General features: G+C 37.9%; 1 protein-coding gene and 1 long non-coding RNA gene across 2 annotated transcripts in view; one reads left to right on the top strand and one right to left on the bottom strand.

Moving 5' to 3' along the window:
* The first annotated feature begins 2685 nt into the window (after positions 1-2685).
* On the top strand, positions 2686-23313 carry ZDHHC1 (zDHHC palmitoyltransferase 1). Its single transcript, XM_075188876.1, has 12 exons — positions 2686-2779; positions 4934-5329; positions 5651-5869; positions 8486-8661; positions 11474-11575; positions 12949-13073; positions 14603-14761; positions 15503-15618; positions 16105-16187; positions 20382-20472; positions 21853-21958; positions 22739-23313. The coding sequence occupies exons 3-12, from the start codon at positions 5651-5653 to the stop codon at positions 23242-23244; spliced, it is 1683 nt and encodes a 560-aa protein (XP_075044977.1). The 5' UTR covers positions 2686-2779; positions 4934-5329; the 3' UTR covers positions 23245-23313.
* Positions 12654-25202, bottom strand: part of LOC142104290 (uncharacterized) — a 101957-nt gene continuing 89408 nt past the window's right edge. Inside the window, exon 3 of the long non-coding RNA XR_012679552.1 lies at positions 12654-13773. This is a non-coding gene — a long non-coding RNA (uncharacterized LOC142104290). The remainder of the gene's footprint in view (positions 13774-25202) is intronic.

Genomic DNA, 25202 nt, shown 5'->3' with positions numbered 1-25202 from the left:
CCATAGAGGTCTACATTAGGTTGGCCACACCCACTTGTCAAATGCCACTCCCACTTAGATGGGGGGGCGCCGGTGCCCTGTCTCGCCCAGGGCACTAAAATCTCTAGTTACGCCACTGTGTCAGAGTCTATATAAACTCTGCGTGAGAAGAGGTAATCAGAGGGGAAGAGAGGCGACGATCATTGGTCGATCACACTGGGCGGAATGGAGTGTGAATAGAGATGAGGTTGGAGATGTAGGGAACAGTCGAGTTGGCGAGGGCCTGGTAAGTCACAGTGAGGAGCTTGAAAAGGATTCTGTAGGGGAAGGGGAGCCAGTGGATGGCTTGGTAGAGGGGGGAGAGTACAATCTGCCTAATTGTTATTTGCTGTAACTTGTACTTACTTGTACAGACAGAACAGAGTGCAGTACATGCACAAGCATATTTGCAATATAAAATCACATCACAACACATACAACAAAATGTATATTATAAAATAAATGAACAACTCTAAACAGTAAATTAATGAAAAAAATCTGGTTGCTTAAAAACAGATTGTATATGTTATACATTTTTTTACATTAAATACATAAATCAAGATGATAGGCAGTAGTGTCATTTGAGCTCAGACATGAATTGCAACCAATTGCGTTTATTGGTGTAAGGTCCGTTTCTGATCATGCATAGAGCTATTTCACGCAAGATACAGCACGCAAACGGACTTATGTCCGATCATGAATCAGGCCCATGATGACATTTATCATTTCCATTGGCAGCAATAGACCAATTGTACCTGTTATTTCCATTGTAAGTGTTGGATTTCTTACATGTAAAGTTGACTTGTTGCCATGGAATTACTTTATGAATCAATAATTTGTGATTTGATTGTAATTAATAAAGTCCATATACTGTACAAAACTATTAGTCATTCCCGTTGTATCTGTCCCCTCTTTTTCTGTCTGATCTCTAATGGAATTCTTTGCTTATAAAACATAGGGAGATCTTCTATGAATATTGGTACAAAAGAAAAAGTTATTGTTACCCATAGCAACTAATCAGATACTGTAATTTTTTCAGTAAAATGAAAGCAGTCAGCTGACTAGCTGCCATCGGCAACACATCTTGTTTCTTATATGTGCAGAATAAGTAAAAGTTTTCATGAATATCCTCCATAGGATTGCCAGGTCAGCCATTTAGAGCTAGAAAGTTACAAAAATACAAAAACAACATTTCGGGCTTCACAGAAGTTAATTGAGACACTGTACATGCAAGATGAAATTATTTTTTAGCATTTATACCAGTGTTTATCTGTATATAGAGTATTAGGACCTTATTAAGAGTGGAACACTATGCATAGCTGTAACTTGCAATTGAAAAAGTTGCATGCAAGTCTATGCATATGTATGCCATATTCAGAACTGAAGATGCCTTCAGGTCTGAATGAGTAGCAGATGCCTCTGCTTGACAGGAGACACACCCCTCAGATACATGTATCCAACTTGCTACAATCATCAGCATCAGCTATTTATATAGCGCTACTAATTCCGCAGCGCTGTACAGAGAACTCACGTCAGTCCCTGCCCCATAGGAGCTTACAGTCTAAATTCCGTAACACACACACACACACACACACACACACACAGACAAGGGTCAATTTGATAGCAGCCAATTAACCTACTAGTATGTTTTTGGAGTGTGGGAGGAAACCGGAGCACCCGGAGGAAACTCACGCAAACACGGGGAGAACATACAAACTCCACACAGATAAGGCCATGGTTGGGAATCGAACACAGGACCCCAGTGCTGTGAGGCTATAATGTACAAAAAGTGTTTATTTTATATGTTAGGAAAATAATTGCTATGAAGCATCATTTAAACTTGAATAACCTATTGAGCAGGAACATGTTCCCGACATGCGAACAAAAAAAACTAAAACATTTTTTTACAATCTTTGCTACAACCCGCTCACCAAATCCTAATCTATGGCCGAACGACAACTAAAGTCTCAATAAGCATCTGTGAATCATTTGCAAACGTTTAATTACAAGCGTAACGTTAGTTTGGTTATTCACCATTATCATCATCCAGTACACCTGCCCCTGTGCACCCTCAAATAAAACTGCTTTATCAGCCGTATCTGCGACTTCCCGGTTTGAATCCATACGCAATCTCTCGAACACGCTGTCACCGAGCAGCCATGCACAGTGCGAAAAACGCAGAGATACGCTACGCAAACAGGCATACGTCTGCCTCCGGCCCTCTGTCCATATTTTGTCTTAAATGTAAGCTCACAAACCAAGGCTCAGAATCCTCATTATACTTCCTCAGGATCCTAGTGTACTCACAATTAGGCACTAAATAACACTGAGATACTACACAACCATGTTATGACACAAAACTAAAAAGACAGAAATGTGTCAGAAAGATCATTTTTTTCTGTTTACAAGAAATGAACCATTTTTCACACTGGTTACACTACTTTTACTTATCTACCACTAGCTTTTCGCCAGACAAATAGAAGTCATTATTATTATTTTCCTAATGTATTTACATTGTTAGTGTAAACAGGATACAAACCCTGAATGCACGAAATATTACATCCAGTGGGTTAATATTAAACCCAGTGCTGCGTCTGCAGATCTCACCATTGAAACAGCTTTCTGACCAGTTTAGCGTTTCGCCTGCATCTATTTGGTCCGTATCAGACACCGTACAGTGTATACCGTCCTCTCCCCTCTCCTGTGTACTGAGCGGATCATCCCTGCAGTGACCTCACTGTGTGCACTGGATACAGCGCAGGTAATTACTGTACACAGTGTGTGTGGTGTGTAACTGTGTATGTGCTGTATACTGATGGGGTTACTGCCTGCACCTCACCCTGCTGCTAGCACAGTGTGTAACACGTATATACTGGGTCATCAGGACTGTGAGTATAACACACCATTATCTATACTGCTTATCATATAGTGGGTATAGAGAGTGTATATTAATAATCACAGTAGTGCAGCCGGTATGTGCATTGATGCTAGAGGGAAATGTGTGTGTGTCTTTTCAAGGTTATTTTTTTTTTTACTATGTAATATGTTTATTGTTGTCAAGTTTACTTTTAAGTTGTTCACCTCTACCAGGCACTAATTATGTGCAACTTGGATTTGCTGCAGTATTCTATGTATTAGCTGATAATATATATACCATATTGTAGCTGAAAACGCAGATGGGAAAAACCAAGTACTTTTATAATGGGCCAGCAAACGACAGAACCAAAGCACAGAGAGCGAAGTCTAGCATTAAAAACAAATGGTATTTGCATTGCGCATTCATTGTGTTATTAGATATAGAGAGAGGGAGATATATGCACACACAACCACAAACACACACATTTCATGCATGTGCAATGAGATATGTTCAGAATAAACTATAGGTCTCCAATGCCAACCACTGTAAACAAGACCTGACTTTCCAAATGTAAACATGTCCCCTTCAGGTAACTAAGAGACCATACACAGTAACCTGCAACTAGCAACTTTAGTTTATACCAGTGAAATAGTAATCACTAGTAGACAGTAAAAAGTAGAAACTGTACACAGGATAACTAGAATAGTGCTATTTTCTCTGTAATATAATATTTACAAATTTAAAATCTAAACACAATGCTGAGTAGTGTGATGAAGATTGCGGCATTTCCATACATGTGTGAACAAATTGGTGATTCCGCAATAATAAATATTGTTCATGTGTTTAGTATCATGTGTATAAATAGTGCCAACGATAATACATATGCAGCACTTTACAGAGCATATGTAATCATTCACAAAATGTCCTGCCCCCATTGAGGCTTACAATCCACATATTCTAACACACACACACAGGTCATCATCATCACCATTTATTTATATAGCGCCACTGATTCCGCAGCGCTGTACAGAGAACTCATTCGCATCAGTACCTGTCCCATTGGAGCTTACAGTCTAAATTCCCTAACATACACACACACACACAGACAGACAGAAAGAGAGAGTGACTAGGGTCAATTTTGATAGCAACCAATTAACTTACTAGTATGTTTTTGGAGTGTGGGAGGAAACCGGAGCACCCGTAGGAAACCCATGCAAACACGGGGAGAACATACAAACTCGACACAGATAAGGTCCTGTATGTTTTTGACCTGTGGGGAGAAACCGAAGTACCCGGAGGAAATATTGGAAGAACATACAAACTCCACACTGATAAGGTTCGTAGTCAGAATTGAATTCATGACCCCAGTGCTGTAAACCAGCATTGCTGACCACTGTGCCCCAATCTGCCCCCGTAGAGCTGTAATGGTTTTGTAGTGCTGTACCCTGAAGGACTGTACAGTGAGTCACACACAAACTGGCATAAATGTACACAAAAAGCTTACCATATTTGGTAGTATTCCCCAGAGTTTTACAGTGTTTACCAGATAGGTATAGTTTTTATTATAGCAGTATCTTTTTTTTAAATCTCTTTATTTTCACACTTTGTACAAAAAACAGTGTTGTAGAACATATTCAGCAAAAGTATTACAGAAGCATCAGTTCATTATTGCAGTTTCTTATCTCTCCAGTTTTGTTTTCAGCTGGTTACATCTGTCAGCATGGCCATAAATACAATGTGTAAAATCTAAATAAACAATGATGTTTAGCAGAGTAAGTTCATGTGAGCATCGGCACTCCCCTGGCTCGGCTCCATGAATAGGGCGAGGCTGGAAAAAGAGGAAAGCTTGACTTTCATAAATCCAAAATTTTCTTGATTAAAGAGGCACAAGAGGAAGTTTAAGTTCATGTAGCTGCTTACAACTCTGGTCTACACTTGTTGGTTTGACCTTTATGTTACCTTTCATGTTAACCATTAGATGCACTTAAAAATGTAAGCACTATCCTCAATGGGTCTGTAGAGTTCCCTTCTGAAAATTGCTGTTTTATATTTTTGTAGGATACTTTTAACGTTCACAAGCATCATATTTCAGCAGCAGCAACCCGACATGAGAATTGAAGGAAGCTCCTGGCTGTTCATAGTCTGGGTCAGAGTGTGCATGAAAAACTGTGAAAGATCTACCGTGAATTGAAAATGGAAGTCCTTCCAGAGTGGACATTTCTCTTCTGTTACCATTTGACTGTTATGGTACCAACCATTTTAAATCTCATGGGTTATTGACCCATTTTTAATTCACACAACAATGTGTTAGTGAGTTTAGTCTTCATGCATCGTTATACTGAGAAAAAACCTGATGTGTGTGAGCCGAAACACTCAATTCTGGAAAAAATATCAGTAACTGATCTTCAGATCAAGTGTCTCAAACAACGGGCCTAACTGGCCAATTAAATTCTGGTGAGTCTTTATGGATAGGTCGCTGTGCATTTTTTGCAATCGGATGTCATTGGGAAAATTTTACTTTGTTTTAAGTGAGTTTTATCTCCTTAAACTCTCTCCCAGTGTATTTGTTTTCCAGAACATTGAATAAAAAGTTATCATTCACTCTATAAAGCCACCCTGAAATATGGCTGGATGAATTCATCACATTTCATGGAATAAAACATTACTCTAGCTCCTTAGAGAATATTTGGGTTGATCGGGATCAAGGCTTGGCTAGTGTGGTAATTAGGTGTAAATAAATCTGCAATAATAACTAGATACCTGACCTTTCTCTAGATGACCATCTGCAGGAAGCCGTCTGGTAAGACCGTGCCAGAAAAGGAGGGTGAGGACAATGCTGCAGATCTTCCTCAACGTTCTCGGAGGAATGGCTGGAGTTGGCCTCCTCACCCATTGCAGTTTGTGGCATGGATCACGTATCTTCTGTTTACAGTCATAGGTTTCGGCATTCTTGTCCCTCTCTTGCCTGGACACTGGGTAGCTGCTGGTTACATTGTATCCTTCAATCGTAAATAGTTTTTATTAAATCTTATATCAAAATTAGGGGTTACAGCAAGCAAAACAAGGGAATTAAACATAAAATATTAAACTCGGAGGACAAGGGTAAAGGTGGGGGGGGGACACAAACAGATAGGTAAACATATTACAATATGAACACATATACATTTAGTTTTCTCTCTGTGTCTCATAAATCGTTTCGATTGGTTATGAATGTCTTATGGTTGTTATTGTATTCATTTTATTGGCTGAGAATCAGTCAGGTTACTTCTCCATTGGTCACATATTCATGCCATTTATACCATTTTATGATAGGGGTAAGGTACACCTAATGTCACTATCTGAAAACTCTAGTTTGGTCACAATTTTGTATAAAGGTGAGGGTGAAGCATTTTTCCACTGTTGGGCTATTGCTGCCCTGGTAACTTCATATGTGACCCAGTATATGATTAGCATGCTTTGGGTACAGGTGTAGAAGTGCTAGTTCTGGAGAGGGATTAATGTTGCATTAGTGACTTTACTTTGTTATCTCCTACTCGCGCCAGCAAACTTTAGAGAGGGTGGGCCACATTTTGTGGTGTTAGGTACAATATACTTAATTTATTACATTGTATGTTTCCTTTATCTTTATTTTGGTGGGTCAAAAAGAATAATAAAGTACAACAATAGTTCCAAAAAAAGGTAAAATTTTACAACATGTGCAAAGTTACATAACAATGCTAATATAAACCAGTGTGAACAAGGACGTGACTTATTCTTTTAAAAATATGTACAGTGGGGATACAGGTACGTATCCTTTTAATACAGATGTAAAGCAGGGTTTCTTGTCTAGTAAAAATCAGAATGTGAGTTATAAAACCAAACAATGTTGATAATAGCAAGAGTAGACAGTAGTTTTACAAACGTGACATTCAGCAAAAAAAAAATCTTGCATTGTATTTTATACAAACCTTTTTTTATATGTTAATGAAAGGTGCAAATATAAGATAAAGGGGATCCTGGGATGAGACAGCCAGGATCATTGAAGGGAGCTTAGCTGTTTGATCTGGAGTGTGAAGATACCGGGTTTTCTGGACAACTCTACCCACTTCACACTGGCTGGCCACCCACGAGTGCCATCCTAGGCCAGGGAAGCTTACCCTGTAATCTTCTAAAGTTCTTATTAGTCACTCAGGCAAATGCAGTTAGAAAAGTACAACAGTACATTTATTGTAACAAAAACAATCACTAGATTATTATGTACACGTAATAAATAAATGCCAGGCAGGTTCACCACATCATCTGTCCCTCACCCCACTAGCTTAAGGAGTTACAGTCACCTGACTGTCCAGACTTGACGACCCATGGATCTGCCTATGTATTTCACTGGTAGAGCCACCAGCTACCCTGCAGCTTCCAGCCATCAATTCCCAGAATGAACATTACCTTTCCCCCTGGAGTGGCTCCTTATATCTCGGGTCAAATTTCCACAGTGTTTTCCCCTCCCTGGGCAAACCCCAGGGTCTCTCCTTGTTAAACATTGGTGAGTCCAGGACTAGGGGGTTGGAAAGGGGAGTGGAGATGAGCTGTACTTCCACAGAGACTCCCCTGCTAGATTGTAGACCAAATGTCTGGAGTAGTCTTGTGTGAACAATGGATACTAATTAGCCTTCCCCCTCACCTGTAACTTGCAACCTGATCCCTATCCATAACCCCCTGGCTCCACTTTAACAACAATGAATAACGGCTTCCATGCAATAATATCAAGATACAATATACATATTTACAATGAGCTACAATGTCCACTTGTCCACATGTAATTAGACACTGCAGTTGTACTCTATTGAGCTGGAGAACAAAAGTAAGGGCTATAAAAAGTACATGCTATAATCCACATATTGTGAGAAACGAGGGACAGGCTGGTTAAGGTGTTATGAAACTCATTTCGTCACATGGAGCATCAGCAGTTGATCGGAAACACATGCTTGCTTTTTAAAAACACTCCAGGGGGTATATTTACTAAAATGCGGGTTTGAAAAAGTGGAGGTGTTGCCTATAGCAACCAATCAGATTCTAGCTGTCGTTTTGTAGAATGTACTAAATAAATGATAACTAGAATCTGATTGGTTGCTATAGGCAACATCTCCACTTTTTCAAACCCGCAGTTTAGTAAATTTACCCACAGGCTTTAAAGCAGAGAGAGGTTGAGTTCTTAGGAAAAAAAACATGTGTATAGTCAATGCATTATTGTTAAAAAATATGAACTACACATTTAAACAGTGGATAAAATAAGGTTGTACAAAGATAAGCGACATTTGAGTTCATGGTTGGAGTACATTTCTACAAATAGACCTCAATCTCCTGCATTGTGTGCTTGTAGCTGTATTCTGTGATATTTGTAAAGTTATATAATAGAGGATGTGAAAAATTATCTTCATGTAACCATTAGAGCAACAAAGGAACAAGTTATTTACAGTGTGTTGAATACAGGATTGCTTTGAATATACTAACTGGTGCTGCCTTCTGTCTGAATCCAGTGACTTACAGGCCTAGTGCATCCACTGACATTATATTCTAAACTTGGTGTTACTTTTCATTCCTTTGCATTATTGTTCCTTAGTCACCTGTATGCAGTGTATGGGAGCGATGTTTGCTTTACATTGTATAGTCCATTTCTTGGCTGTAACCATTGATCCAGCAGACGAGAATGTACGTGCCAAGAACTCTCCTGGTCCACTTCCTGTGTTCGACAGGAACAAGCATGCTCATGTCATTGAAAACATGCATTGTTACATCTGTGAGGTGGACGTGTAAGTAGACATTTTTGTGATTTGTGCTACAGTCATACAGGTGAAAAATCTCTTGATTAATTTAATTGAATGCACCTTGGGGGCCTAAGTTGCTTTCTGAACTGAACTTCATCTAAATGAGGACTGCTCTGTCTCTACATTGTAATTCTGTGTAAGACAAGCCATTTCCAAACAAGGGGCCTGATTCATTAAGGATCTTAACTTGAGAAACTTCTTATTTCAGTCTCCTGGACAAAACCATGTTACAATGCAAGGGGTGCAAATTAGTATTCTGTTTTGCACATAAGTTAAATACTGACTGTTTTTTCATGTAGCACACAAATATCAACTTTAAATTTCAGTGTACAAATAAGCTATCAAGTATTTGTGTGCTACATGAAAAAACTGACAGTATTTAACTTATGTGCAAAACAAAATCCTAATTTGCACCCCTTGCATTGTAACATGGTTTTGTCCAGAAGACTGAAATAAGAAGTTTCTCAAGTTAAGACCCTTAATGAATCAGGCCCCAGGTACCTACAGTTGGGTTACAGGTGAAGAGACTGCAGTTTGCTTTTTTTTTCCAACCTCTGTTAGCCAGAAATAGTCTGCTGACACCTCTCATAAGGGCTGTGTGTGTTTAACCGCTTAGTGGCTGAAAGTATTATAGATTCTCCTCCTACTAAATTTTATTTCCTGTTTTCCTATAATGTTTTTGGACAGCAGAAAAGTTGTGTACAGTGTTAGCCATTGATAACAGTAGGAACAAGTGGAATTAAAGTGATACCTTTTATTGGCTAATTGGTATGTCAGCCTATGGAAGAGCTATTTATCTCTAAGACTTGCAATCCTTTATTGGCTTGAAATTGGCCAATAAGGGTATCACTTTATGTCTCCTTTTCTTATTAATTTTTTTAGATAATAAATCCTGTGTTTGAGTAGGTGAAAGCGTTAAATATGCAAAATATGTAGAAAATTGAGAGACTACCAAGCTTATACCCTTGGGTATTTTAAAGCAATTAGTGCAATACCCAGAAATCTATTCCAAATTTTGCATCTTCTCCTGGTTTTAGGAATACCAAATATATGTAGTTTATTCAAACTCTGACACCTTTACAGGGTCCAGAAACGTTATTCATGCAAATAGTATTTTTTGTTTACGAGTAAACAATATGTCATCCACCCTCTTAACTTCACTAGGTTACCCTATTACCACCCTTTACACAATTCACACAAGACAACAACCGTCTGACCGTAGACCAACTTTGCTGTGTGGCTGTATCACATAGCATACAAATCCCTTTTACCTTTGCAATCTGGCTGGACCAATATGCAGTATGTAGATTTAACCTCATGTATCTGACTCCCATTGCCCCATATAGATTGTAAGTTTGCGAGCAGGGCCCCCTTACCGCTTTTTCTGTTTTACCCAATATTGTTTATTACCGTGTTTGTAAAGTGCTCTGGAATATGCTGGCGCTATATAAATGTTCATGATGATAGGTCTGGCCTTCTTTTAGATCATTTTTAAAGCTGATCTAATATTGATTGGCGGATTGCTAACTTAACCATAGTATATCTGGTATTCAATCGCTGCTTCACTGTAATTTGATCTAGCAGTACTGGGGGTCAAGGGTATCCTGACATATAAGCCCCCATCCACGGTACAATTCCCTGGTGATACTATTCAATTGCTGTGCCAAGACTTGAAACAGCCTCTGGGGGTCCAGCAAATTAATCTCCCTAATGATGGAAGATGGTTACAATAACTCTTATTTGTACGTCATGCATATACAATAACAACTAACGCTTAAGCCATAGATGGCAGTAAAGCCGTATCCAACACATACAAGTATATGAAAACATACTTCTTGATCAATGTCATTCTTCTCGAAACGTTGAAGAACAGAACGCCAATTTTAAAAATAAGGGAGATAGTATCACCCAATTAAAGTGTGTGCATCACCCAATTAAAACCATCTGGGTGCAAGTAAAATTCTTCGAGTATGAGGAAATGTGTTTCTTAGAAACAAACAAACCTTTCAGTTCTTAAAGGAGAAAGAGTGTATACAAATATATCTATAATATGTAAAAATGAAAAGTATCTAACAGGGGTAGCCTAATTGTGTCTCCACCACTTACTCCAGAACATATATTTAGATCCTGTTAGGGCTTTAGAGTACAGACAGTACAAATGTATGCTCTTGGTAGCCTGCACGTGATTAAGGGATCATAGTGTTTATACATAAAAGCACAGTTGATTGTGCTGATCAAAGATGTCAAAATTGTTTAGGGGAAAGACCTCCACAATTCGGTCGTACAAAAATGTTTCAGTGCTGCTGTCTATGAAAATACATTATTGCTCAAGATATGTAACTCGCATAGTGATGTCAGGCAGCCCTTACTTATATCCCTGTTCTTTCCCTGCTGGATTGACTTTGCACCAAAAGCTGAATCAGTCCTTCCCCGATCGGCATTTCTGTTGGCGGAAGCCGGAAATTCAGACATTTTAACAGCTTAATAAGAAGAGGAACAAGGTTGATTTGAAGATGATTAGGTTGCAGATCATAAAAAAATTGTTTACCAAGATACAAATTTGTTGGATACAAAATATTTGACTGGATTTAATACAAATGGATTATTTATTTTCATAGCTCAAAATATATCTATAAGAAGGTCTTCTCGGTGGTCAGATGCTGCTAGAGGGTATTGTGAAAATATCACTGAGGTCAATAGAATTGCTTTTACTATACATTATTTGTTAATGCATTTATACTCTCACTGGCACATGTATGTTGCAGATACTAAACATATTTCTCTCCTGTCTTCACAGGGGAGCCAAATCAAAGCACTGCAGTTTATGCAATAAATGTGTTAGTAATTTTGATCACCACTGCAAATGGCTCAATAACTGTGTAGGAGGCAAAAACTACTGGTAAGGTCCAAAAATGTGTTGTTTGTCAATAGACCATCTGGTATGTCCACATTATATTAATATTTCCATATTGTTCAATTTGGTTTTAAATCTTCTACTCTCCTATATATAGGTTGGCTATTGCAAATAGTCCTTGTGGTGGACTTAATAGTAGACCGTTGCAACTAATTAAATTGTTCCAATGGTAGGCTAGCTACTCAGGGAAAATTTTTCTTGACTGTTATATTTTCAATCCACCACACCCTGAGCATGCCCTCACTATTTGCTACAAGATTAAGGCTGACAGGTGGGTTCTGGATGGAGATAAAAGCGGTGGTAGTCTCTTCGCCGATGCTGATAAATTCGACACTGAGGACACCTACAAAAGAAAACCGATTTGAGAAGAGAACGACAAGAATATACACAGACTTACCTGATCAGCGACCGTCCACATATTCGATCCTAGCAGAACACTGACAGGAGGTTTTTCCCGAATGCACAGGTGTCCGGCAGTAGTGTCAGACGTCAGTACGCCCTCAATTTTTATTTTAAAGCAGCAATGTCGGGACCACACAGGTTAACTGTTAAGAAAGGGATCCCGACATTGCCACTTTAAATAAAAATTAATTGAGGGCGCACTGACATCAGACACTACTGCCGGACACTTGTGCATTCGGTAGAACCTCCTGTCAGTGGTCTGCTAGGATCGAATATGTGGACAGTCGCTGATCAGGTAAGTCTGTGTATATTCTTGTCGTTTTCTTCTCAAATCGGTTTTCTTTTGTAGGTGTCCTCAGCGTCGGATTTTTCAGCATCGGCAACGCGTACCCCACCCGATTAAAAGGATAATGATACAGGAAGAAAAAGAATGTTAGGCTGCTGAATGAGCTTTTCTAGCAGACTTATTTGCACCTTAATACAAAATTGGAAAAGTATAAAAAGTGTATTATAAATTGATCTCATTGTTTAAAATCTGTTTTTGCACACACTGCCACTTGCTTTCCTCTTGACATTAGTCTTGCAGGGCTCCTCATAGTAACTACAGGAAGAAATGATTGGTAATCATGTTTGTAGGAAAATGACATCACAGAACAGCCGCAAATATTAAATTTTTTATTTTCTGGTTTTCAGAACTGTTTTGGACATTGGCTTTCCGAACAACAGATGATCTATTTATATATAGGTTTAAAAAATCTGGGTATACTTAAAAGTAATAATTCAAATTTTGACAGGATTTATGCATTTGTTGACAAAATACTGATCCTCTTTAACATTATTAAATATAGAGAACTTTTAAGTTATTGACAAAATCTTGCGTTGAATGGGCAGTTAGAGCAACCAATACAACAAGGTTTAAAGATTTTAAACGTTCTCTTATGTGTTTAATTTTCTAGGCTGTTTTTCAACTGTCTTATATCTGCATTCCTGGGCACCCTTTTGCTGAGTACAATTTCTTCATACGTGTTTGTTGCATACTTCATAGATCCAGCAATGTTAAGGACGGACCAACATTTTCAAGGTTATTTTAATTTGATGCCATTTTTTATCATTTGTATGAAAAGATTTAATACCAAAGATGATTGGTTTTAACAAGCAAGTAATTGACACTTAAAGCAGCATGAAAAAATGCAGTGTCTTATTTTAACATAAATCACAGTGGCAGGGTATAAGAATACACTTGGCAATTGCCATTTTTCCTTGGTGTGATTCCTCAGGATGCCATTAATGATTATAATGCTGCAGTGTTTCCATGGTGACATGTGACTACCATGGCAACCACAGTCACATGGCACATAATTTAGTAAGCAGAGCTAACAAAAATGACTATTGGATACATTTTTACAAGATACTTATCTTGCTATTTAAAGAGGTAAAAATACTTCTATGTGTGATTGCTGCTTTCAGTTTATCAATACTCTGTATTATAGAGATGAATGATATACAAAACATAACTGAAGGGTCAATACTTAACTGAATAAATATGTCCCTCATGCATTTTTATTCATTTCCAGCAAATTGACATTGTAGGCAATACGGTTTTCTCTTTCAGCAGGCAGTATGACTTACAGGCTTGCTTTCCACAAGTGCTTTGTGTGGATTGGTGGATTCATGCACATGACTGGTTATGTCACAGAAACTCAGATCTGTAGTGTCAGATGTTTGACCAACACCAGATCCTGTTAAGTTTATCCTATAGGTCTGGGAGCCGTTTCAGTTGTCTGTAATGGAGAGGGGGAAATAACATACTTATTTAACAGCTGAAGTTTAATGTCAGGGTAGTAGTTAACAATGTATTTTACCTTTGTGGTTTCTATCTGATAAATTAAATAAAATAGAGTTCAGTGCTCCTTTAAAATTTTAGTCATATGAATTTAATTTTACCATTCAATTTCCAAATCCCTCATCTGTAAATTAGGCAGGGTTACCGGTGAAATTTATGCTGATCCCAGCGTGTCACAATCTGATAATTCATACATTTTTTTTTAAATTAAATTCTTTAGTAATCAAGGGGTGGATGATAATCAGTCCAATGCAATATGTTTTGTAATTGTACAATTAATGATGCTACTTTGCACATGCACTAAAAAGGCTCACTCTGATCAACATTTGTAATGTGTATGAAGCAATCATTAGTTTTTAGATTTCCGATAATTTTTAATCTTCTCATATTTAACACAATCGGATTGTAATGTGTGTGCCCCAGTTGTATGTTGATAGGATTGTATAGCAATGCAGTTATTTATTGAACACCAAAAATAATGATATAGTGTCTAGCCCGCATTCAAAACAAAGTGCAGCATTTTACAGGCGTGTTCCATCCCAACCAATCAGATATGAGGTTTAATAAACCAGTAAATAAACAAACTGAGAATTTTATTGTTGGATCTTTGCCGTTAAACTTTATAAGTGGCCAAGATGGGTGTTGCTGTTTCCCCAGCACCACTTTTTGTAAAACTGTCCATTTACATAAGCATTTATAGATGTACATAATCACAAATAACTGTAACATGTTGGGATGCTTATGTATATATTTAATTTGTTTTCCAGTTGTCGAGAACCTTTCGGATATGTGGTTTGTGTTTCTTCCAGCAGCACCAGTTGAGACTCGGGCATCAGTGATTTTGGGTCTAGCAGCTCTTGTTTCAGTAATGGGACTCATTACTTTACTGCTGATAGGACAACTGTTCTGCTTTCACATCTACCTCTGTACGTATCACGGAAACTCGCTCTCTGTTCTACTAAATGACTGTATCAGGGTGAATATACTGTGTAAGATGCACATAGGTACTGCACTTCTGTGTTTGACATTAAGGACCTTATATTTACTGTGTGTGCAGGAAAATAAATTTAAAAATCCAGATTTTATGTTCTATCTTTGTATAAAAATTTGTGTAGCAAACAATAGATAAATAAAACAATAAATGTAATTTATGAACAGCAAATACGCATTAGGCGAACAAGTAAGCCTACTTTTGTATTGAAGAAGTGCAGAAAATAGATTTCATTTTGGCATAATTAACAGTTACCTGATTAATATTGGGAAGTTGTAAGGTCTTCTAAAATGCCTACAAAAAGTCTTGAGAAAAAAGTATACAGTAAAATAATCTTGATTGGTTGGATGTACGGTAAATAAATCCATCAAATACAACTTTTTATTTATGCATTTGAAAGTAATTTTGCTAATTAATTATTAGTTGGTAATCTGTAAATAGAATTAAAGTTATTTTTTTCATTTGTGTAACAATAGACAATGTTGCTCAATGCTTCGTTACCTTTCTGAGCTTGTTTCCTAGTTGGCTGTTACTTATTGTTGCACTTCCGCCAAATAAATAATACAAAAAAGAACTGCATATCCCTACTTCACACATGTATCAAATAGTAATATTAGTAAATGAATTATACAAGAGCATTTTGACATTGTGGTTTTGTTTTGCCCATACCTCCCAGTGTGGAGCAAGCTCAGCACTTATGAATACATAATGCGCCAGCGACAGAAGCAAGACATGAAGTCAAACAGCCGGCACCCAGAGGAGGGGGAGACGCCGCCCACAGGCAGGGCCCAGGTACAGAAACCCCGTTCTTGTAACATGACACTGCTGTACTGGGCTGGCTTCTAAGTATAAAGAAAACATAAAAAATAAAGCAATGACTATTTATTCTTAGTTTCTTAGATCGAGTCTTATATTTTTATTCCGTAGAATAGCAGAATATATTCTCGTTATTAGAAGTATTTATATATAGACTGCCACAATGCTCTGCAGGGCTGTACAAGGCGGTAGTGCAAACAGGTAGACATTTGGCACCTATTTACATAGCAGAAGAAGAACTGAAAAGCATCAGTAACAAATACAAGAACTAATAGAACTAATTTAACATAAATAAAGCCCTGCTACAAAGGGCAGTTATGAGGATGGCAAGGGTAATCGAAGATGACAAGGGGGGCATGGGATCAAGTGTGGAAGGTGGGGGAGGGGGTGTTAAAGAGAAAGGTAGGGGGTAATAATCTTTCTCTTGTCTTCTTGAGATTCACATTCTTCTTTGTTCCCCAGGAGGAGAGTTATGGCGGAAGCCTCATTTACACTAACCCAGAAGTGCTAATTGTGGGTCCTTCGTCTGAGTCGCTGAACACAAAGTGAGTACAAAACTAAAAGATAGATGATAACACATCTTGACATTAGTTTGTTTTCACATTAAATCGGTGTGCAGCCAGATTCTCTGGTAGCATTAATTCTCTGTAATTACATGCTCCCAGGCTTAGTGTGGACAGTAAATAAAAGTCTGCTGGTCCCCTACTGACTTGTAGCATTGTGATTGATAGCTCCAGGGATTACAGCGGCTCTGAATGCTATCAGGAACCTCTACTGTGTGTAATTTTGTACATATTGCTAGTAGGTACAGGTCTATGATAACTAAACTACAGGGGCGGAGGGGCGCTGCCCCCCCGGGCCGCTCAGTCCTACCACTGATACGGCCGGGCGGTAGGCCAGCCGGCCGCCCCCCGGATAAATTATCTCCTGTTTTTACCGGCGGCCGCATCCCATGACACGGGATGCGGCCGCATCAGGTGACACAGTAATAAAATAGGACAAGTACTTATGGATAGGCAGAGCGACAAGAGGGGCCATGGGAGTAGGATACATGAGGACTAAGTACCACATATTGCATATTGGTCCAGCCTGCTTGCAATTGGAAAAAGTGCTTAGTGCGGCCATTTGATTTAGTCACATAGCAATGTTGGTTTGAGGGTCAGTAGGATGTTTGAGTATAGAAATAGAATGAATGTGTATATTGTACATAGACCTCTGTTATGAAAAACACCTGCAGAATATTTGAAGCTGTAAATCTCAGTGCCATTTGGAAGCCAGAGAGTAATATATAAAACAGGGCCAGCATTCGATGTCTCAACCATATCACTAAGGATTCCTCCTTCCATTCATTTCATGATTTCAATACTAAATTCGCTATCTCTAACAAATATTTCTTTCAACACCTACAATTACAGAACTTTCATTTCACTAATAAATCATATTTAAGTATCAGACCATTGACCTGTTTGAAGTCACTTTCCCTTAGGCCAGGCCTGTCCAACCTGCGGTCCTCCAGATGTTTGTGAAACTACAAGTTCCAGCATGCCCTTCCAGCTATCAACAGGTTGTCTACTGGCAAAGCATGCTGGGGCTTGTAGTTTCACAACACCTGGAGGGCCGCAGGTTGGACAGGCCTGCCTTAGGCAATCCTCAACTATCCCTTCTATATTGGAAATTTAAAGCCCCTTAGTTCCTACTAAATTGCACAAAATCTTTCCTGGCTTGCCCAGGAGATGCTGGAGTGGTTGCGCAGTTGACGGATCATTACTCCATATATGGTGGCAATGCCCTAAACTAGTCCCATTCTGGCAGGAACTGTGAAACTTTGCCCCCCAACTATTTCAAATCGTCATCATCCCCATCTCCCCCAGGTTCTTCTCCTACCACGTTGGATCCCGTCCACTACTATCCCTCAGATGAAAATGTTCAGACACATAGCTTCAGCTGCCCTATGTCAAACAGCCACTGATGGGAAACGGCGCTCGGCTCCAACACTACAAACGATCATTGGTAGAATTTGGTACACATACAAAATGTAATATATGACTAGCATTATCGCCAACACATCCAAGTTGTTCAGTAAAGTGTGGGCAACATGGGCTTCTTATTTCCATGTCCAAACCCCCTTCTTAACATAACAATCTAATTTCTTAGTCTTGATCCTCATGGTTCCTGCCCCTCACCCTCTCCTTCCATCTTGCTTTTCTTCTCTGTTCCCTATCTCATAGTCCCTCTTTCCTAGCGGAACACCACACCGCCTCCTCTCCTGAACCTACTCTCCAACTCTCTCGTCTATCTCTCTTCTCTGAAAAAACAGTTCAGCCCCTATTACTACTAACCTCCCAGATGACAGCTCAATGTTACTTCTATGTTCATTCACTCTTATTCCCTACAAATTCTCTTTACACGTCTTACTCCGCTTTTGAGAGTTTAGACATGCACTTTTCTCCATGACGTTATTTTTCTGATGTTACCTGCTGCACTTTGAATAAATAAAGTTATTGAAAAAAATAAGAGTACAGCTGCTTCTCTGACAGTCACTGTCAGCTAAAATTTTCATGCAGATTTAAGCATTTCTCATACTTGAAAAAGGTACTGTCTATTACACTGCAGGGTAGTATTAGCAAGTGCATACTATTACTGCAGAGGAAAATTGGAAATGTAAGCTCCCTGTTACATATTTAAGCTTCTTTACTTTGCTCAGGGTGTGTTTTAACTAACATTTCTACTGTAAGGCGATAGTTACAGCTTGTAACACTACATTGCATTTTCGGGGAGCAGCAGTCAAATATCATAAGGATATTAATATTTTAATTCTACTCATATGTGTAAATAAATAAATCTTGTCCTATGGGGAGGGCTTAACATTAGATCTAGATGTAAAATTTACACTAACCCATAACGATCAATCGGACATTTGCTTGCATTGTCTAATTGACACTAGACGGCTAATTGCTGACTGTTTTCCGAGTTCACTCTTAGTTTTGTAACTGTAAATGAACCATACTGATCTAACATACTATATAAATGCAGTCTGTTCTACACTATCTTTCTAAGTCATTTAAAAGCTCTATGGGATATGCCTGTTTTTATATGTGCATAAGAGATGCAAAGGATTAATCCCTTATCTAATAGTCCTTGAAATATACTCTCTAGTTGGGTGTATCTAAAATGTACATTTCCTGCAGTTATGTAGACCCTATGATGTCTGTTAATAATACAGAGTTGGGGAGGGTGATATATGCAGAGGACATCAAAGATAAAAACCCTGTAATTGAGGTAACTGTTAAATATCTTCTACTGAAAGTGTATGTCACAAGCGGTAAGATAAGCCCTTGTCGTTCTATGGTTGCAAAATGGAGAATTTAGTTCTGTTTTGCGTAGATAACCAAAATAAAGTCTAGAAAGGTGGTTGTTTTTAAGAAGTCTTTGATTTAAACTACTTGTGAATTATTCATAAGAAGATAGAGCAGAAATAAATATACACCAGTGGTTTGAGAGCTAACCGTACACAGTGCAGATATACCAGTATATTTGTTTCAGTCAGATTAACTGAACTACAGATTCTATAAAATGTAAAAATATTTTTTAAATGTTGTAATTGTCTGTGTACCATACTCTGATTTCAGTGTATCCGATGTATAGTGTTTGCTTCCCTTTTGTGGAGGCCTTAATAGATCAGGGGTACTCACTGCATTACACCGAGTAAGAGGGTCTTGGATAAGGGACCTCCAACGGTGAAGTATGATCTGCAACTGTTTGTATTAGGATAAATCATCCTGGCAGCTCTAGTTCAGTAGATGCTGAGATTATAAACGAAAACAAAAAAAAAAATTATTTATATATATATATATATATATATATATATATATATATATATATATATATATATATATATATATATATTTATTTATTTTTTTATTATGTTTAGCTGTTTATCATTTTTAGGAGCTTGAATAAAATGTTTTCACTTTTCGTGTTTAGTCCCATTTTGATCTAATTACAATTATCCAGGGACATTAAATCTGTCTGCATTGAGGACCTGTGTATAGAGACATAGATCCATCCATTTTTCTGCACTCTTACCTTTGCACAATGCAGTTAGCTTATAATATTGTACTCCTTGCATAGAATAGTTGTGCATTTACACTTACTAAATATTGCAGTCTACTGATTGATTACATTTTTTCCATTATTTATTTATAATGTTTATACTCTTGTATCATTGATTTAAAGTGTTCCTTAAGAAATAACACACCTCCCAATATAAATAATTACATTTTATCTTTGCATTGCCAAGTTACTTCTAGTAGGGGTACGTTATTCTATATATTTATCATTTATGGGTTAACTTTTCTTGATAATTCTACCTTCACTAATTAGAGGTTTGAAGTATTTTATCCTTCTATGCTCATAATTTTCTAGGCATATGTCTATTTTGGACCCAAGTACTCCTGCCCCAAAACAGTCCCTCAGTTCTTAGACACTTATATCAGTATCCATTGTATGAGCTTTAATTTATGTAGGTGTTTGTAGCTGACAATACTGTGTTGTGTTTATGGTTAATAATATAATAAAGCCTGTGGAGTTGTTTGTGAATGTGTCCTTGAGACAGTGTATTTGTGTGCAAAAATCATAAATCTCCCTTTCATTGTCATTTGATATATATATTGTAGGGCTGGGGGTATAAACCTTACCATAGCCATAGCACCTCTGACATATCTGTATCTGGTTTGTAGCTCTCCATTGCCCATGAATGCAGCCAATGTAGATGGGTACCCAGACTCTGATCCTAAACCATCACCAACTCTGCACAAGAAGCCAAAGAAGGTATTTATTCATTACTTTTGTCTCCCAGATATCTGTGATACTAGATAGCAATCTGGATTACCTTTCTACAACAGCATTCCTCACGTCACATTAAAACCTTTTCTTCTTTCATCGAACATAGTATGAATCTAATGTCATTTGTACTTTCACTGCATTTGTCCCTGATATTACAGAAATATTGTCTAGTTAGTTTCAGGTAAATTTCTACAGCAGAAAAAGGGTTAATACAAAGAACGTGTGTATATGTCTATAGATATAGAGGGAGAGAGAGATAGATGTGTGTGTGCGTGTGTATGTATGTATGTATGTATGTATGTGTGTATATATATATATATATATATATATATATATATATATATATATATATATAAATCTTTTGAGGGTAGACAATAGATCATCTTTGTTGACAGAATTCAAAACACACATTTCCTGTACATCATAATTATCTGCAACAATGCTAAATGTGTGACAATGTAATGTCACTTCTCTTAGAATATTCAAATATGCTAGAAAGAATTATCACTTCTCAGGATCATTCTGGATGAGTTGTGCGATAATTCAGGTCCCCCGTTGTCTCTGTGCAGCTGTGGATGGTAGATAACACTTTATGTATCGGCCACACCGTGCCATAAACAATGTCCTTCTCCATATCCAAATTGTCCTCCTTATTCAAATCTAGATCCTCAAGCTCTCTGATAGAAAAACAAGAATTGTTCAGAAACATTCAGTTCTAAAACTGTCTGCTAATGCTTTTCAGATTTTACCTTATGGTAGACGGAGCCCTGTGCTTATTGATGAAAGAAATACATGATGTCCACTGTAACAGCCTAATAACGGCACAGGCCATATGCTATGTTAATTGTGTTCTTTTTATGTTGCTAGATCAGGAATCACTTCTTATTCTCAAAACCACAGTTTAAGGAAGGGGAACAGGTTATATATACTCAATATTCGTTCTTATACACATAGAGATGGGGGTGATGTGTTTCTCCTCACTGCTCCAAGGCTCCCCGCTCTGCTCTTCTGAATATACATGGGAGCATGATCAGCAGAGCCTCATTTGGGTCTTCACTTCCTTCATTGAAAGGCAATAAAAGTTCCACTGTGCATGCCCCGGCCTCCACCAATGCTCCGAAACGGAATGTGGGGGTCTCCAGAGTGGTCCACACATTGCCTAGCACCCCTCCACGCAATGCCCTATAGCAGCTTCATGGCCTGCCACAGTGGTAGGCATGCACCTGCCTAGAACAGTGACAAACTAGTGTTTTGAAATTGTTTCTGCATCAACCTAATTATGTAGTGCCAGCGTGACGTCTTACTGTGTAAGCGATTCATTTATAATTCGTACTATGATATGTAATTTTTTTTAACTCCTACCAGAAGAAGAAAAGGAAAAAAGGCAACAAAATTTCACCAGAAGACACGAATAAAGATTGTGGAGATGGACCTGGCCACCACGTTCTTCTGCCTTCCCACGAAGAGAATGGTGAGACATGAGGATGGTTATATTTGGGGTAGGGCATGTCCTAAGTCCACTTTAAATTTCAGTGTACAAATAAGCTTTCAAGCATTTGTGTGCTACATGAAAAACAGCCAGTATTTATAATATGTGCAAAATAATAAACTAATTTGCATTGTAACATGGTTTATCCAGGAGAAGACTTATTTTTTTGCCTTACTTTCCTCAATGACTGACGCCCTTAATGCTCAGGCTGAAAGAATAGATCTGCCCATGTGTATGGTACCTTGCATCATGGAGTTAGCTTATTTTGTTTGCTATTTCTATATTGTGATATTATATTTATTGCATCATACTAGCTGGTGATGTGAATTTAGATTGTGGTGGAGTTTTTGAGTAGACACAAATGTTCCTCAATTTCCACTCAATATCATGTGTTATATTTTTCTAGTTTATGTTGATATATTCCTATCACTGTTTTTATTAGGTGTTCATTTATTGTCAAGTCCAACCCTTTTGTAATTTTACCTATAAAGTAAAGATACAATTATAATTGCATACACCATCACCTATCCTCTGAGACTACAAACAAGGCAGATGCAAAATTAGTAAGTTATCCCAGCTTTGTTGATGATTTCTATCCTGAAATACTCAGATACTGGTCTCCAAAGACTATAATTATAGCTGCAAAAATATCCAAAATAGTGGTCTGCGATGTATCTCTAACATGTTGTGACTTTGGAGCAGTTATTAAGAATTCGGTTTTAGATATAAGTATATTTATTTATTATTTTTTTCTCTTTCCAGAAATTCCAATATCTCCATCACCTCCAAGTTTGGCCATTCCTTCCCCGAATTTCCCATCACGCTCTTTACCTGTCTTGGCTCCCATAAATATCCACCCAATTCAGGCTGCTGGACCTCCTGCAGAATATCACTCCGATTCTGCCGAGTCCATGGAAGAAATCCCAGTAGCCCAGACTCATCTTGGCAGCTCTTCCATGAGTGAAAACCTGTTTATCTCCCCGAGAAGTCCCAAAGACACAGTGCGCGAATGTGACAATGGACTGAAACAAAGTTACCTTTGGCCTGTTAACTTGCAAAAGTTTGAACTGCTTCCAAAAGCTCCATCTGTGTTTGTCAGTGAGAGCAGTGGAGAACCTTTATCCAATGCTCTTGAGATTGAATCCAAAGCACAAGACTATTGCTCTATGCGATACAAAAAGATGTGGGTGGCAAAGGGCAAAGAAGGAGAGCAGGTTCTTTCCATCTCTAATGCAGAGGTTTTGTCCTCCATAAATACTAAACCGTAACTTAATTCTTCTTTTCTATGAAAACTTATAAGCATTTTTTACTAATAAAATCTTTCTTTTATACTTCTATTTGGTTGTATAATTATACAATTTAAACATAACGTGCCAATATAAATTATTGGCAGAATGTTTATTGTATGTTCTGTACCATGTGACAAATTGTAGTTGCAGTACAATCCACTCCACAAAAAAGGTTTAAGTATGAAGTTCATTTCATAAATTTTAGTATTTCACACTTAGTTTGTTGTATTATCTTATCCACCTCTTAATATTTGTATTGTAAATGTTGGGGTGTGTGTGTGTGTGTGGTTTTGTCGGGGGGTGGGGGGGTTCTCACAGGCCTATCGCCTCCACAAAATAGACAAAGCCCACCAGTTTTGTCTGCAATAGAAATTGAAATTTGAAAAAATTACAGCGAAACGCTGAGAATCTGCGGTTTTTCACAGCTGCTGCTTGATAAACATACCCCCTAATTTACTACCAGCAGGAGGGGTTAAGATGCATTCAGACAATCGGGTGACTGCCAATTGTCATCAACAACAGTGTGTATTTAGCACCAGGCGTTGAGCACCCGGAAGAGATACAGCTCCTGACGGGCATGTTCTCGTCTAGGTCTACATCAATCGTATTTTATGCAAAAAAAAAATGCAATTGCATCCTACTCTACATGAGCCCCTCAATCTCCATCTAAGGAAATCACTGTGCTTTTTAAATGAGAAAAAGTCAACATTCATTGTAGACTAGACCCATAACAATTTATCTCAATTAGTTTACAACTCATTGATGCTGAGTGAGTACATATACCAGCCTGCACCTGGAGGGGCCGGTGCATTCTTACATAGGCGGAGGACAGTAAGGGAGCGTTCACAAAATTGCAAACAAATGCAGACAGGGTAAAAGACGCAAATTTTTCTAAGTAAGCCGTATTATTAGTTTAGGTGCAGGTGTAAATCGCAAATGATGACGATCACAGTCTCGGGCACTAGTGAACCATTTGTGATTAGTTATTTGCGATTCACTGATGCTGATTGGTGCTTTCTTCATCCCTCTGACATGTGCTTTGGTTTTGTGTGGATGTTTTGTTTTTGGTTGCGTACATAAGTTAGGGAGTTGTTTCTGCTGTTTCAGAGGGGTTTTTTAAATATGTTTTATTGATGACTAATAGCGAATGCACATAACATTTCGTATATATTGCTGTTATCTGAAAAAATGCTTTAAGCCTGTAGTTATACTGTCAAGTTTTCTTCAGACAATGACAACATGTTAGATTATTTAATTTCTTGTATTCTCACCTCCCTTATTAGTTAAGCTTCCTCACTCCCACCTCATCTACACAACCCACCCTTGACCACCAACTAGTTATACCACATGCAATGTCCACATCACTCTATAGCCAAAATACGACAGATATAGTCAAAGCAGTAAGGACAAGAATGTCCATGTAAATGTTCCTTTTTTTTGCCAATGTAACTTAGCGATGTAATCATATTTGTTTTCGTACAATAATGTTTTTTCTTTTGGTTAAACAAATGGGCATTAGTCCCTTTTCATTTTCACTTTTTTGCTGTTTTTCTCTTGGTTTACTCTAATAAAAGCTATGAGGACTTTAACAATTTAAATCAATTAAGCAGAAAAACTTTTGATGCTTTTAAATAGGCAAAATAAGATTGGAAATGTATTTTGATCTAATTTTAAAGAAACCTTTGCCAGACAGTTGGTAAAACAGAGGATACGTAGATAGATCAAATAAATTCAGATGTAAAAGAAAAAGATAGGGGATGGGCCCTGTTTATAAGAGAGCTTACAATCTAGTGGAAAGGGGCAGAACTGAGACAAGTGGAACTTAAGTTAGCATTGAGGGAGTAGAGTAAGCAGTGCCTGACAGTGACCTATAGAGGGGAGTAGATTCTTACTAAAGATTTGAAGGCTGGGTGTAAGTAGAATTAGTCAAGGTAGGC

Source organism: Mixophyes fleayi, chromosome 10 (genome assembly GCF_038048845.1).
Source record: "Mixophyes fleayi isolate aMixFle1 chromosome 10, aMixFle1.hap1, whole genome shotgun sequence".
Lineage (NCBI taxonomy): Eukaryota > Metazoa > Chordata > Amphibia > Anura > Limnodynastidae > Mixophyes > Mixophyes fleayi.
This window is presented reverse-complemented; position numbering and strand designations above follow the sequence as displayed.